The following is a 13878-nucleotide window of genomic DNA, read 5'->3' as shown; positions in this document are numbered from 1 at the left end:
GGGACATTTGACGGATATCGTGCGAAAAGCAGCTGATCTTTGTCCCTTGATGTTGATTGGATGATTCATCCGGTGGATACATTCCGATTGGTGGGTTAACATGTCAATCATGGATGATGCTGGGCCTAAACCTGGGAGCGATTGTTTAAAACAACCAGAATAACTAAAATAAAGAAACTTTAAACATCGCTGGATTTGATACCTTAATTCTACTTTTCTGTCGACAGATGCTGGTTGACCTACTGAGTTTCTCCATTTGTTTTCATCCCTCACTATCCCCATCAGACACTCCCAGGATAACAGCACGGGGACTAAATACGGAGTTCATCAACCTTTACTTTGGAGGGATATGGGTTGGCTGGTGGGACTAGATTGGCTTGGGATATCTGGTCGGTATGGACAGGTTGGGCTGAAGGGTCTGTTTTCATGCTGTACATCTCTATGACTCTATTCTTTGGCACAGTGTTGAGGTTTCAGTTTCAATGAAATACTCCCAGGACAGGGACAGCACTGAAACAGTGAATTGCATTGATTTATTAAAATAGAAATTGCTGGACAAACACGGCAGGGCTGATAGTATCTGTGGAGAGAAATCAGTGTTGACGTTTCATGATAAGTGACCCTTCCACAGAACTGATTGCATTGATTATTAGATATAATTATTGGGTAACGAGATTAAAGCGTAATGGGAAGAAAGCAGGAACAGGCTGCAAAGATGGATGATAGGCGTGATCGTATTGAACGAGGGAGCAATATGAAACGCCAAATGGCCTACTTCTCCTATTTTGTTAGAGTCTGAGTCAGAAATGTACAGCAAGGAAACAGACCGTCCAGATATTTCTATTGACCTTATTTATGCAGATGCACAAGTATGGGTGGCACGGTGGCACAGTGGGCAGCACTGCTGCCTCGCAGCGTCAGAGACCCGGGTTCAATTACCCCCTCAGGCGACTGACTGTGTGGAGTTTGCACGTTCTCCCCGTGTCTGCGTGGGTTTCCTCCGGGTGCTCCGGTTTCCTCCCACTGTCCAAAGATGTGCAGGTCAGGTGAATTGGCCATGCTAAATTGCCCGTAGTGTTAGGTAAGGGGTAAATGTAGGGGTATGGGTGGGTTGCGCTTCGGCGGGGCGGTGTGGACTTGTTGGGCCGAAGGGCCTGTTTCCACACTGTAAGTAATCTAATCTAATCTAATCTAATCTAAACCACACATCAGTTTGTGACATTGCCTCTACTCACAACATTTCAAAGAATCAAAAGAAGCATGAAGAAAATCTTTTCTTTTACACAGAGAGTCTCTGGAGTGCACTACCTGAGAGTTTGGTGGAGGCAAATTCACGCAGGGCTTTGGAATTGAATAAATATTTGAAAAGTTTTGCACACCTGTGTGGAAATGGGATTAGCTAAATTGTGTTGGAAAGAGATGGCACTCATACAAATGGCTTCCTGCCTTGAAACTATTAGATTCAAAATATTTTATATAGCATATTTGACGTTTATAAGGAACTGAGAGTTCCAAAACCCTGCCTATCCTGAAAACCTTTGAGTAGGAATGAAAGGACAAGTAATGTCTATTTGAGTTAACCTTCGCCAATATCTCTTAGAGTTTGCAAGTTTAAAAATATGTTTTGATAGTTTCATCTGAGGGTATGACTCTCTGGTTCATTGGGTGCTTTACCCGAAATCTGTTTATAGTTTGTGTTGCCAGAAAAATGGAAGTAATGTGTGATATCAAAGAGTTTGATTGCTCTCTGCAGCGCTACACTTGGCTGAGTTTGCAACCTGTTCATAGCTTGATATCCTTTCTTTGCAGGGAGATGGCTGAGCTGCATATTATCGGACAGATTGTTGGAGCAAGTGGTTTCCCGCACAAAAGCCTGTTTTGTAAATGGGGACTGCAGACAGGTAAGACCCTTGCTTAGGTGTGTGGAGGATGTTGGAGAACGCAGTGTACTGCATTTAATTTTTTACCTTGTCCTTTCATGAGATGGGGGTGTCATTGTCAAGGCCAGCAGTTTGTATCCCATCCCTAATTGCCCTTGACTGAGTGACTTGCTAGAGCCATTTTAGAGGGCAGTTAAGAGTTAATGACATTGCTGTTGGCCTGGAAACAGAAGTAGGCCAGATGGATTATTAATAGATGATCGTTTCATAGTCACCATCACTAATGATTAGTTTTACATTCCAAATTTATTAATGGAATTTAAACTCCATCGGCTGCTGTGATGGGATTTGAAACCATGTCCTAGATGGGGATGCTCTAGATTACGGGTTCGGCATTGCTATTGCTAGCATCTCCCTGCCAAACTGCATGTCGTGGTGGAGAAAGTGAGGATTTTATATGTTTCTGTGAGATCCCATCTCATTCTTCTAAATCCCAGTGAGTACAAGCCCAGTTGATCCAGTCTTTCCTCAGGTGTCAGCCCTGCCATCCCAGGAATCAGGCTGGTGAACCTTCGCTGGACTCCCTCAATAACCAGAATGTCCTTCCTCAGACTAGGAGACCAAAACTGCACCGAAAACCCAAGGCGTGGCCTCACCATGCCCTGTACAACTTACAGCAAGACATCCTCCCTGCAGGATTCCTGAAGAAGGGCTTATGCCCGAAACGTCGATTCTCCTGTTCCCTGGATGCCGCCTGACCTGCTGCGCTGTTCCAGCAACACATTTTCAGCTGCATGTCTTGGTGGCATAGCAGGGGTGCTGGGGATCTGCTGTGCTTGATTCCTGTTGGAGCCGTGGGTTTAATATGATTTTGTTCAGTAAAGGACATTAGTGTGAACCAATGGACTTACATGACCATGCGTTATAGTAGTCATGGAGATTGTTATTGACGCTAGCTTTATGTTTTGCGATTTATTAGCTCTAGCCTGTTTAATTTTTCAATAAGGAGAAAGTGAAGACTGCAGATGCTGGAGAATCAGAGTCGAAAAAGGGTGGTGCTGGAACAGTATAGCAGGTCAGGCGGCATCCGAGGAGCAGGACAGTCGATGTTTCGGGCATAAGTGCTTCATTAGGAATTGAGCGGAACTGTCTCAGTTTCTCATTGTGTCAAGTCAGGTGCTTTCTAGACGAACTCATCAAGATCATTTAGAAGGATTAGTCTACAATTCTGTTATTGTCGGTTACCACGATAATTAAAGTTCTTTTCTTGTTCAGCAGGGAGAGATCTGCACAGTATGGTAATGCCACTGGGCTAAGATGCCATAGACCCAGGCTACCGCTTTGGGGACTCTGTTTGAAATTCTATCATGACAGTTTGTGAAGCTTGAATCATTTAATGAATCTGGAATATAAAAATCATCAGTATAATGCTGATTACTGTAATTGTAGCCATGACAATTATCCATCATGGATTGTTGTAAAAACTCAATTGGTTCGGACTAGTTCTAAAGAAGAGTCATCCCAGTCTCAAAATATTAACTCCACTTCTGCCTCTACAGATGTGGCCAGACCTGCTGAGTTTCTCCAGCACTCTGTGTTTCGTTCACTAGTGTCTCAGGGAAGGAAATTTGCATCTTTGGCTGACCTACACATGACTCCACAGCAATGTGGTTGACTCTTAACTGCCCTCCGAAGTGGCTTGGCAACCCACTCAGTTTAAGGGCAGTTAGGGTTGGGCAATAAACGTTAACCTTGCCAGTGGCACCCACATCCCATGAATGATCAAAAAAAAAGTTAAGTAATTCCAATTCTCTCATTAACCAACACCTTTTTCTTTTGTAAAGCAGATTACTGGATTTATTGTCTCCTTTCTTCCCCCATCCCATGGTTACAGGCTGTGCTTGGAAGCTACTTTCTGGCTTAAGAGAAGGACAAACACAAGTGGACAACCCTGTAATCCAGGACATGGCCTACTGGTCACATCCTATTGATGTACATTATGCGACCAAAGGTCTCCAAGGTAACTACAATGCGCTCTAGTCTTATTAAGCTATACACTTCTTCCTCTGGGTTACTAGTCCAGTGACATTGCTCCTATGCCATCACCACCTCTAAAGATAAAGCGATTGAGGGGGGCAAGGCCATGGAGGAACTTGAAAAAAAAATTGAGAATTTTAAATTCAATACATTGTTTGACTAGGAGCCAAATTAGGTAAAGGAGCACAGGGGTGAGGCCAGAAACTCACCTTGCAGTAAAGTAAGACACCAAATGCCAAACAATCTCATTTAGTCTTTGTTGCCAGTAGCTGGGAATCAGAATTTGAAGCAGGCTTCAATTTTCCTAATGCTTAACCAGTTTCTGCTACCTTACAGGATGTCAGAAAAAGAGTCTGAGAACTGAACAGTAATAGAGGAGTTGAGAGAAGTGCTGGTGATTAGAGCTGGATGTTATTGGTGCATGATGTAGATGAGAAATAAGAGGCTTAGCAAGCTGCTTAGTCCAAGGGCAGTCAGGAATGATGCTGACCTTGCCAGTGATGCTCACATCCCAAAAACCCAAAAATAAAATCCCTGTTTCATTAATAATGTACTGGGGGAGTAACCTGGGGTTCTTTACCTGGCATTATCCTACTTGTTGACCTTGTTCTATACCTGCTGTCTATTTTACAGACATCCTAGATTATTGTAGTCTAGACTATCTGTGCTTTTGTTCCTGGAATGGGATTTGAACTTTCAATCTTCCAACGTTAATGTGTGTGTTAGCACCGTGTCAAGGATGAGTGGTACTTGGTATCAGGACAGGGATTATCTTGCAGCCAACGTAAAGTTTTACCGTGTATGAAATCAGTGGCTGAAGAGCTGGTTAAGTTGTGTTTCTCTCTCTCGCTTTTGCTCACACACACACTTCTGGGTCCTCTCTGTTTCTGTCTAGTTGTAAAAAGAGCCAGAATTTCTGCACTGAAAATTAATAACCTGAATAGGAGCAGGAGTAAGCAATGTTTCCCCTCGAATCTTACTTTATTCCTTAAGTTCATGGCTGACCTACCACATCAGCTCCAGTTTCTTGTTTTAGCCTAATACCCTTTGATTCCCTCAGTGTCAAAAGATACATCTACTCAACCATAACAATGTTCAGTGACTGAACACTGGTGCTTTTAAAAAAAATTATAACTAATTGACAAATTTTAACTATGAAACAGCAATGACTTCATCATGTTGCTTCAAGATTTGTCTCTTAACCTTTGCAGGTTCAGTGGTGCCAGCAGGAAAAGGAGCCAGGACTGTAAACCCAATTAAACTTGTCACCTTCTATAACTAAATGGAGGTTAATGGGCTTTTGTGCTTTGTTCAGATTGCCTGAGAGAAAGTTTGTAATTATCGGCACTTTTTTTGGTTACAAATTCCAAAAGCACAGAAAGGATATTAATTAAAGGAAACATATAACAAGAGAGGCTTTCACTGAGTCTGGAGCTTTGAAGTTTAGGTCTTTGTCTGTTCTTGTAACTATATCGAGGTGATACAATTACTTGGGTAAAAAAGGAATGCCTGTGGTTTGAAAAGGAAAACTGCGGGGAAATTAATCAAAATTGATGGGTATCTTGTGGAATGTTGCTGTAGAAAAGGAGGCCTTACAACCCATCTTGTTAATGCTGGTTAGTTGGTCCCACTTTGCTTGCTCTTACCTCATAGCTTGGCATACATTTCCTTTTAGGGCTGACGTCCGATTCTCTTTGCATATTGTTGAACTTACCTCCACCCTTCCAGGCTGAGTTCCAGATGACAGCAGCTCATTATTTTTTAAAACAGTAGAGCCTCTTTCTATTGTTTAACTTCTATGCCAGCGATTGAAGAACAGTGTTCTTTGGTTACTGACCCACATTTTTTAAAATAAAAAAAAAGCGTGAGAATTGGGCATCACTGGCAAGGCAAGGCAAACAAAAAAAAAACAAGAATTATGGAAAGAATTCCTGTACTTTTCAAAGCAAGCTACAAGCACATACCGAATGTGCTATTTACACGGTTGTTTGCTCAAATAGTGAGGGAATCAGGTTGCAGATCAACTGGCGACTGGTTGTGTATAGGATGAGGTTCATCTGGCAGCAAGTAGCTGATTGGTTTGTGCAGTGGTGATCAGATGACAAACATGATTTGGAGATGCCGTTGTCGGACTGGGGTGTACAAGGTTAAAAATCACACAACATCAGTTTATAGTCCAACAGGTTTATTTGGCAGCACTAGCTGTCGGAGCTATGCTCCTTCAGGTGGTTGTGGAGTATAAGATCGTAAGACACAGAATTTATAGCAAAAGTTTACAGTGTGATGAAACTAAAATTATACATTGAAAAAGACATGGATTGTTTGTTAAATCTCTCACCTTTTAGAATGAACATGAAAGAACTGAAACCAACATTTTTAAAATCGATGACAAAGGCCTTCTACCCACCAAAAATTGTGTGACTGGCTTCCAGGAAGCTGAATAGCTTGTGGATGTGAATGAGATAGCCAGAAGCCTCAGACCTCTGGAAGGATGGAAATGTCCTTGTCCCTGTAGTTTAAAAAAAGCCTAAAGCCTGAAGAAAGTCAGTTTATCTTGCCCCACAAGTTGCTGTAAGCTTATGCTTTGAACTCGAAGTCAGAAACTTTGTAAATTGTGAACCAGTTGCTCTGTGCCTGCAAGTACCTGAAGAAGAGGTCAAGGAGTAGCAAGTCCTGACAGACCAAAAGGAAAATCTAAGTAAATCTCATGAACAGGAACTATTGAGCTGCCTTCTCAGTTTTCCCCTCCACCCATAACAACTTTTTTTTGTCTGGGATGAGGTTTGTAAGTGTTTTAGAGTTTTAACTGATAAAATTGGCACAGTGATTAGCACAGCTGCCTCACAGCGCCAGAGACCCAGGTTCAATTCCCCCTTCAGGTGACTGACTGTGTGGAGTTTGCACATTCTCCCCGTGTCTGCGTGAGTTTCCTCTGGGTGCTCCAGTTTCTTCCCACAGTCCAAAAATGTGCAGGTTAGGTGCATTGGCCATGCTAAATTGCCGGTAGTGTTAGGTGAAGGGGTGAATTTAGGTGAAGGGGTGAATGTAGGGGAATGGGTCTGGGTGGACTTGTTGGGCCGAAGGGCCTGTTTCCACACTGAAGGTAATCTAATCTAATAAAATTATTTGTTGACCTGTTTACCTGTAACAATAATTTCTTTATTTAAAATAAATAGGAATTCTTGTTAAGAACTTCTTGACTTGAAAACTTGATTTCATGCTTTCTGTCAATCTAGGTTTAAAAGGCAGGTTAATTTGATATTTAACAGTTAGTATTTAACTTTTCTGACAATTCTCGGAAAAATGGCGCTTGATTTCTACTGGTTACCACCATACTGAAAGATTTACTTCCCTAAAGGACCTGAATGAACTGGATGGGCTTTTACAACATTCAATAATAGTCATCTCTAAAATTAATGTTCAGTATGTTGAAATTCCAGATTGTATTAATTGAATTGAAACTTCACCAGCCCTGAGTATTTTGTTTTTGAAAGAATCAGCAATCAAGATTGAGACAATTATTTTATATTCCAGATTTGTTAACAGAGTTTAAACTAAACCAGTGCAGTGTTGGGATTTGAACCCCTGATCCCAGACCTTTATTATCCAGTGCCATTACCACTGTACTATTGTCTCATCTGTTCTGTTCAAGTTGATATCCTGATGAGGTGCAAGCGTCTGGTACTGCAAAGGTCGTGTCCAAAATGGCAGTGTCTCTTTTAGATGCTGCATAATGTACTGAGTGTGTCTGGCATTCTACGTTTCAGCTTCAGCTTTGTAAGGTCCGTCATTCCCACACCCTGCTTTCAGTATGGTCTCTCCATTTTTGTTTCAGTTTCCAATATCATCACTTTTTGAAAATCTGGTTCTGCTGGTGTCTGTGTAGTTTTTTTTTAGCAAGTAACTGAGCCATCCAGGCCCAGAGGATTCGTGACTCTCAAGGTCTGATCTTCTTGTGTGTGTGGGTCACCCATTTTGTCAGTTGGACCTGCTGCAGTTGACTTCAGTGCCCAGGGTTGAAAAATCAGCCTGGGCCTGCTGCTGATCACCATCCTCCACATTCTCTGCTGAAATGTCAGGTAGATTGGCCCTGTGTTCTCTGGAATTTAGAGAAATGAGAAATTATCTCATTGGAACATCTAAAACTCTAGGACCGCATCCAAGAAGCCAATTTTTTCCCTACTGTGATGAATTTAGAACTACGGGTCATGGTCTTAGATTGAGGGTTAGCCATTTTGGACTGAGATGAGGAGATATTTCCACTCTTGGAGGTTTGAACTCCTTGGCATTTCTCTTTGGCCGAGGATTGTGGCACCTTGGTTCATCAGTGTATTTGGGACAGAAATGATAGAATTTTGGGCACTCGAAGACCTGACAGATTTAGGGTTTGGGTGGGAAAATAGAATATTAGTCATGATCTTACTGAAAGATGAGGCAGGTTTGAGGTCCAAATAGCCCCGTCTTGCTCCTACATCATATGTGATTGAATGCGATTCTCCTAATCGTGGCGGAATGGTTTCCTGACTGTGGGTACAAAGGGTGTCCAGTACATTTGGCTTGTATCTTTGTAAATTGGGAAAGGAAGAAGGGGAAGTCATGCCTTCACAGCAGTAATAACAATTCTTGCCTCCAACCAGCAAATCAAACTCATTCTGTCCCTATCTTTTGCACCAGGCTGGCCCAAACTGTACATGCAGGTCTGGCACCAGGATTCATTTGGCAGGAACGAGCTGTGTGGCTATGGTTTCTGCCACATCCCCAGCAGCCCAGGTACTCACGATATCCAGTGCGTCACCTGGCGGCCCCTGGGCACCTGGCAGGAACAGCTCTCCCAGATGTTTGTGGGCGGCGGTCCCCAGCTGAAACATAGTGACCTCATTTACACCGGGGCTGACCGCTATCGACTCCAAACCATGGCCATGGGCAAGGTCCACCTCCAGCTCAGCATCATTCTCCGTAATTTTGACCAGTATGGTGTGGAGTACTGAATGGATTGTCAAGGGACAGACTTCGTGGTGAACGGTGACTGGTGATCTTCAGTCCTCTCTCTGACTTTTTCCACCTCTTTCCTCATGCCTTCCAGAAGTTTCTGTCACCTTGGACTGCATGCAGAATTCCTGTTGCACATATTTGTCAGGCTCCAGCTTAGTCTTTTCTCCCTGCATTTATAAACAGGAATTGTCTGTATATCTTCCCAATGTGGGCTTGATGTCGGTTATCATTCCAACCTGATGACTGACTTGCATGGTAACATTGTGTTGGTGTTTTTCCCATTGGATACACTTCGTGCTGCAGCACATCAAGTTTATATATTTGGAAGATGTCACTTTTAAAATGTGGACAGTGATGGTGAAGTCTTAATCCTGTGATTTTATGAAAGCAGAGATGGCGATTTGTCAGCTATGCAGACTGGAATGTCAAGCTCCATGCAGAGCCTGTGTTTGATTGCTGATATTGAGAGGGACCATAGCTTGTGTGGTATGGTTACCGCTGGGTTAAGGGGTTTAGTGTGGGGATGGGGGCTAACAGTTCTTTTCGGGATTACTGGCAATCGTCTCTACTTGAAGAATGTCCAAGCAAAGACAGTGGAATGGGTAAGAGGTTGTGGGTTTGAATCCTTCTTTGGTCAAATTATTTAGTTATTCATTATTCTGACATCATTCAGAAACTGTCCCCCAGTGAGAGCCAGCTTCTTCAGGATCATTCATCCTAGTGAGAGTCAATCCCTTCAGGATTAACATCCCAATGAGAGCCAGCCCCTTCAGTAACTGTCTCCCCGTGAGAGCCAGCCCCTTTGTGAACTGTATCCCAATGAGAGTCAGCCCCTTCAGGAACTGTCCTCCAGTGAGAGCCAGCACCTTCAGGAACTGTAGCCCAGTAAGTGTCAGCATCTATGGAATGGATTGCAATGGGGAGTAAATATGGAACTGATGTAAAATGACTGACTATTGCCTGTTCCAAACTAACACCCAAATAAGTCTCCATATGTGTCTTAGGAAGCTGATTAATTATCTTTGATTACATGATACTATAAAGCTTTTCTGAACAGAAATGTATTATTCTGCTTCGACTGCAAAACTAACTTATTGAAAGAGCAATGTGCATTTTATATAACTCAAGCCAATAAATCAATCGATTAATTTTTAAAACTTATTGAAAAATTAATTTCTTAAATCTGCTGTCCCTTTTTGAACATGGTTCAGACTGATGATTTGGAAACTTCACTCTGCTGGTAATAAGTAAACATGGTAGGAAGTTTGACAATAGTTCCTGCTTAGTGGTAGGTGTGTTGTGTGAAATTACCTCTTTAATGCAAGATCAATTAGTGTCCTCATTTTTGAAATGGAAAGTCTCAAAGATACAACAAGTTGTGCTAATAGCAGAATATTGTGTACAGAACATAAGAACTAGGACCAGGTGTAGGTAATTCAATCCCTCTGGCTCTGTCAGTTGATCTCACTTCAGCTTTAATTCCACTTTTGTGCCCGCTTCCCATAACCCTTCAACCCATTACTAATTTAAAATCTTTCTATTTCCTCCTTAAATGTATTCAATATCCAGCATCTTGGGGTAGTGAATTCCACAGACTGACAACCCTTTGAGAGAAGTAATTTCTTCTCTTCTATGTTATAAATCTGTTACCCCTTATCCTGAAAATTATGTCCTCTCATTCTAGACTCATGAGAAAAAATCCTCTCCATATCTACTTCCCTTTAGTATCTGGTATATCTCAATTAGACCTCTCATTCTTTTAAATATAGGCCTAAACTGCCCAATCTCTCTTCACAAGAGCAATGGGGAAAGGGAAATAAATGTTACCCAGTCTATGGTGCCCACATTCCACAAATTAAAAATAAGACAATCTAGTGAATCATCTCTGAACTGCTCCCAGTGCAATTATATCCCTACTCAAGGATTATTGCAATACTCCAGGTGAATTTTAGTCTGTGTAGGAGTATGAATGTTCATCAAACTTGAGTTATACCTGTTCTGGGAGAACTTGACTCTGTGTGATAGCAACTCAGCAGCCCACTTTACACCTCTCCCTGTTTTTAATTCTACCGGATTTGTTTAGCAATCACCTGTTAGGTGCGTTCACCAATCCAGTTCTTCAGAGCCAAAATCTGTACTGATAATCCAGTGCCATACTGCTGTACTGTTACAGGTGCCATATTTTGAATGAGATGTTAAGCCAAAAGGATGTAAAAGATCCCAAGGCATTATTTCAAAGAGGAGCTGGGGGTTACCTCCAATGTCATGGCAAATAGTTATTCCTCAATCAACATCCCAAAACCAAAATATCTCATCATTATTATACTACTGTTTGTGGGAGCTTGTGTGCATATTGACTGCAGTATTTCCTACATTACAACAGTGACTATACTTCTAAAGTACTTTATTAGCTGTAAAGCTCTTTGGGACATAGTGATTTACAAAAAGCACAATAGAAATGCAAGTCCTGCTGGGGTTCTTGTGGTGCAGTCACTGTGTCTCTACTTCTGAGCTAGGAGCCCTGGGTTCAAGTGTCACCCCTGCTTTAGTAACATTTCTGAATGGGCTAATTAGTAAAATATCTAGAAAAACCAAGTCCTTTGTTTTACTCCCTGCGATTTTGATGCAGGAAGTCCAATGGCACACAAGGGGGCAGTCACACACCACAAATCAGTGTGCATTGCGAATCACTAACTGGATTTTAGCCCCTTTCTATAACATGCCGTTTCCAAATACTGCATGCAGAAAGCGACCTGCACTTACCCGTCTGTATTTGCACTCTTTGCAGTGGTAATAATGTACCTCTTATACAAGTTACAAGAGAAACAAATCAATGAAGTAACTTTTTGAAACATAGTTGCTGTTGGAATGTTGTATTTCTGTTTGTAGCCCACTTTGAGCTATTACTGTTCTTGCCCTCTATTTTTCATAGAATCCTTACAGTAGGAAGCAGGCTCTTCAGTCCATCAAGTCGACACTGAACCTCCAAAGAGCATCCTACCCCATCCCTATAACCCTGTATTTCCCTTAGCTAACCTACCTGGCCTGCACATCCATGGTTAACATAGGCAATTTAGCATGGCCAGTCCACCTAACCTGCATATCTTGGACTTTGGGAGCCAACTAGAGCACCTGGAGGAAACCCATGCAGACGTGGGGAGAATGTGCAAACTCCTTACAGACAATAGTCCAAGGCTGGAATCAAATCCAGGTCACTGGGGTTGTGAGGCAGTAGTGTTAACCACTGAGCCATTGTGCCGTCCCACAGCCATTGCTGTAAATGTACCCTTGCCTCGTGTTAGAGTCATGTGGAAAGGTTTCTCTATATCATGGAGTTGCATTTTATCTCAGATTCTGGTCAGTCTAGTCTCTGTTTCAAATTCTGATGGGTCTCAACAGAGTATGCACTGAGAGACTGTTCTCTTTAGCACTGAGGTGAGGAGAAATTCCTTCATTCAGAGGGTTGTGAATCTTTGGCCTCTCATGGAACCAAGGGATATGGGGAGAGGGGGGGAAGGTAGACCTAAGCTGAGGATGTCATTATTTATGGAATGGTGAGATTTTTGTTCTCTCTAAGGATCCCTTTTGAGGATCCTTCAACGATACCTTCCAAACCTGCACTTAATGCCGTTTTAGAAGGGCAGCTGATACATGGGAACACAAGCACCTATAAGTTCCCCTCTAAGCTACGTACCATAATAATTTGTAAATGTAATTGCTGTTCTTCACTGACTCTGGATCAAAATACTGCAATACTCTCTTTAACTGCACTGTAGGTGTCAATAAGCTACACAAACTGGAATGTGATTCATTGCCAACCTCTCTGGGGCAAATTGTAGTGGACAAGAAATGCTGACCTATCAAGCAATACCCACATGCCATGCATGGATAATATAATGGGAATGTGGGAATGTGAAATTGAAGACAATATCAGCCCGATTGTATTGAATGGGGAAGCAAGCTTGGCAGTCAAATGGTCTACTACTCTCTTATGTTCTAGTATTTGGTTCCCAGCATTTTAACAGCACAAACTGTAGGTGGTGCACGGGTTACATATAGCAGCTGTATACCTTGCAGCTGCCCTGAAGTTAGCACTTGTTTTAGCCAAACATGTGGGAATGCAATGATCACACTGGGGAAAATCTCGAAATGGATGGCTGTTTAGAGCATGCAGAACTAAGTTTTGCTCTGGAGTATCTACAGTTTTAGCTGCTGGCTTTCTGATTACTGTTTTTGGAAAATGTTTACAATGATTCCAGCCATTCCTCTCAATTCATGCATTCTCCACCCGCTCCTTCTAATAAGTTGATGCTGGTTCTTGTGTCCTGTGTTGAACTTGAGTTGCATGGTTTTATCAGATTTTTCAAACCTATGTTTGGTGGCATCTAACTAATAATACGGCCTTAGAAATTCCACCTCACTTTCCACATTTGAAGGGCTCCTTAAATCCCACCTCTCTGACTAAGCTCATGATCACTTGTCCTAATATCTCCCCCTTTAGCTTACTGTCAGTTTATTGGACTAGACCTCTTATGGTGCAGTGGGTAAGGACCCCAACTCTGTGCCAGAGATGTAAGAATCGAGTCCCACTCCAGGACTTGGTGCCCTCGGAAAGTATGTTCTAGTTGGGGCCAAACAGATTGGTTAACAAGCTGCAAATTGTTCTGATGCATTAATGGCAGATTTCTCCCCACCCCCACCCTCCTCTAGCTTATCTCTCCACGCTTCAGGCTCTCTGCCTTTATTCCTGATGAAGGACTTTTGCCCAAAACGTCGATTTCACTGCTCCTTGGATGCTGCCTGAACTGCTGTGCTCTTCCAGCACCACTAATCCAGAATCTGGTTTCCAGCATCTGCAGTCATTGTTTTTACCTCTGGAGAGTTTCCTGGTTAGTCATAATCGTGTTGTAGCCGCTGTGTAAAAACTACCTCACGTTAAAAGACTCTACTGTAAATGCTTATTGTAGGC

General features: G+C 42.3%; 1 protein-coding gene across 1 annotated transcript; it reads left to right on the top strand.

The window, feature by feature from the left end:
- On the top strand, positions 1-11907 carry b9d2 (B9 domain containing 2). The gene is made up of 4 exons (XM_043680933.1): positions 1-90; positions 1810-1901; positions 3775-3900; positions 8592-11907. The coding sequence occupies exons 2-4, from the start codon at positions 1814-1816 to the stop codon at positions 8903-8905; spliced, it is 528 nt and encodes a 175-aa protein (XP_043536868.1). The 5' UTR covers positions 1-90; positions 1810-1813; the 3' UTR covers positions 8906-11907.
- The last annotated feature ends 1971 nt before the right edge of the window (positions 11908-13878 follow it).

The sequence above is a fragment of the Chiloscyllium plagiosum genome, chromosome 41 (assembly GCF_004010195.1).
Source record: "Chiloscyllium plagiosum isolate BGI_BamShark_2017 chromosome 41, ASM401019v2, whole genome shotgun sequence".
Taxonomy (NCBI): domain Eukaryota; kingdom Metazoa; phylum Chordata; class Chondrichthyes; order Orectolobiformes; family Hemiscylliidae; genus Chiloscyllium; species Chiloscyllium plagiosum.
The sequence above is the reverse complement of the archived record's forward strand: the minus strand, read 5'-3'. Positions and strand labels throughout refer to the sequence as shown.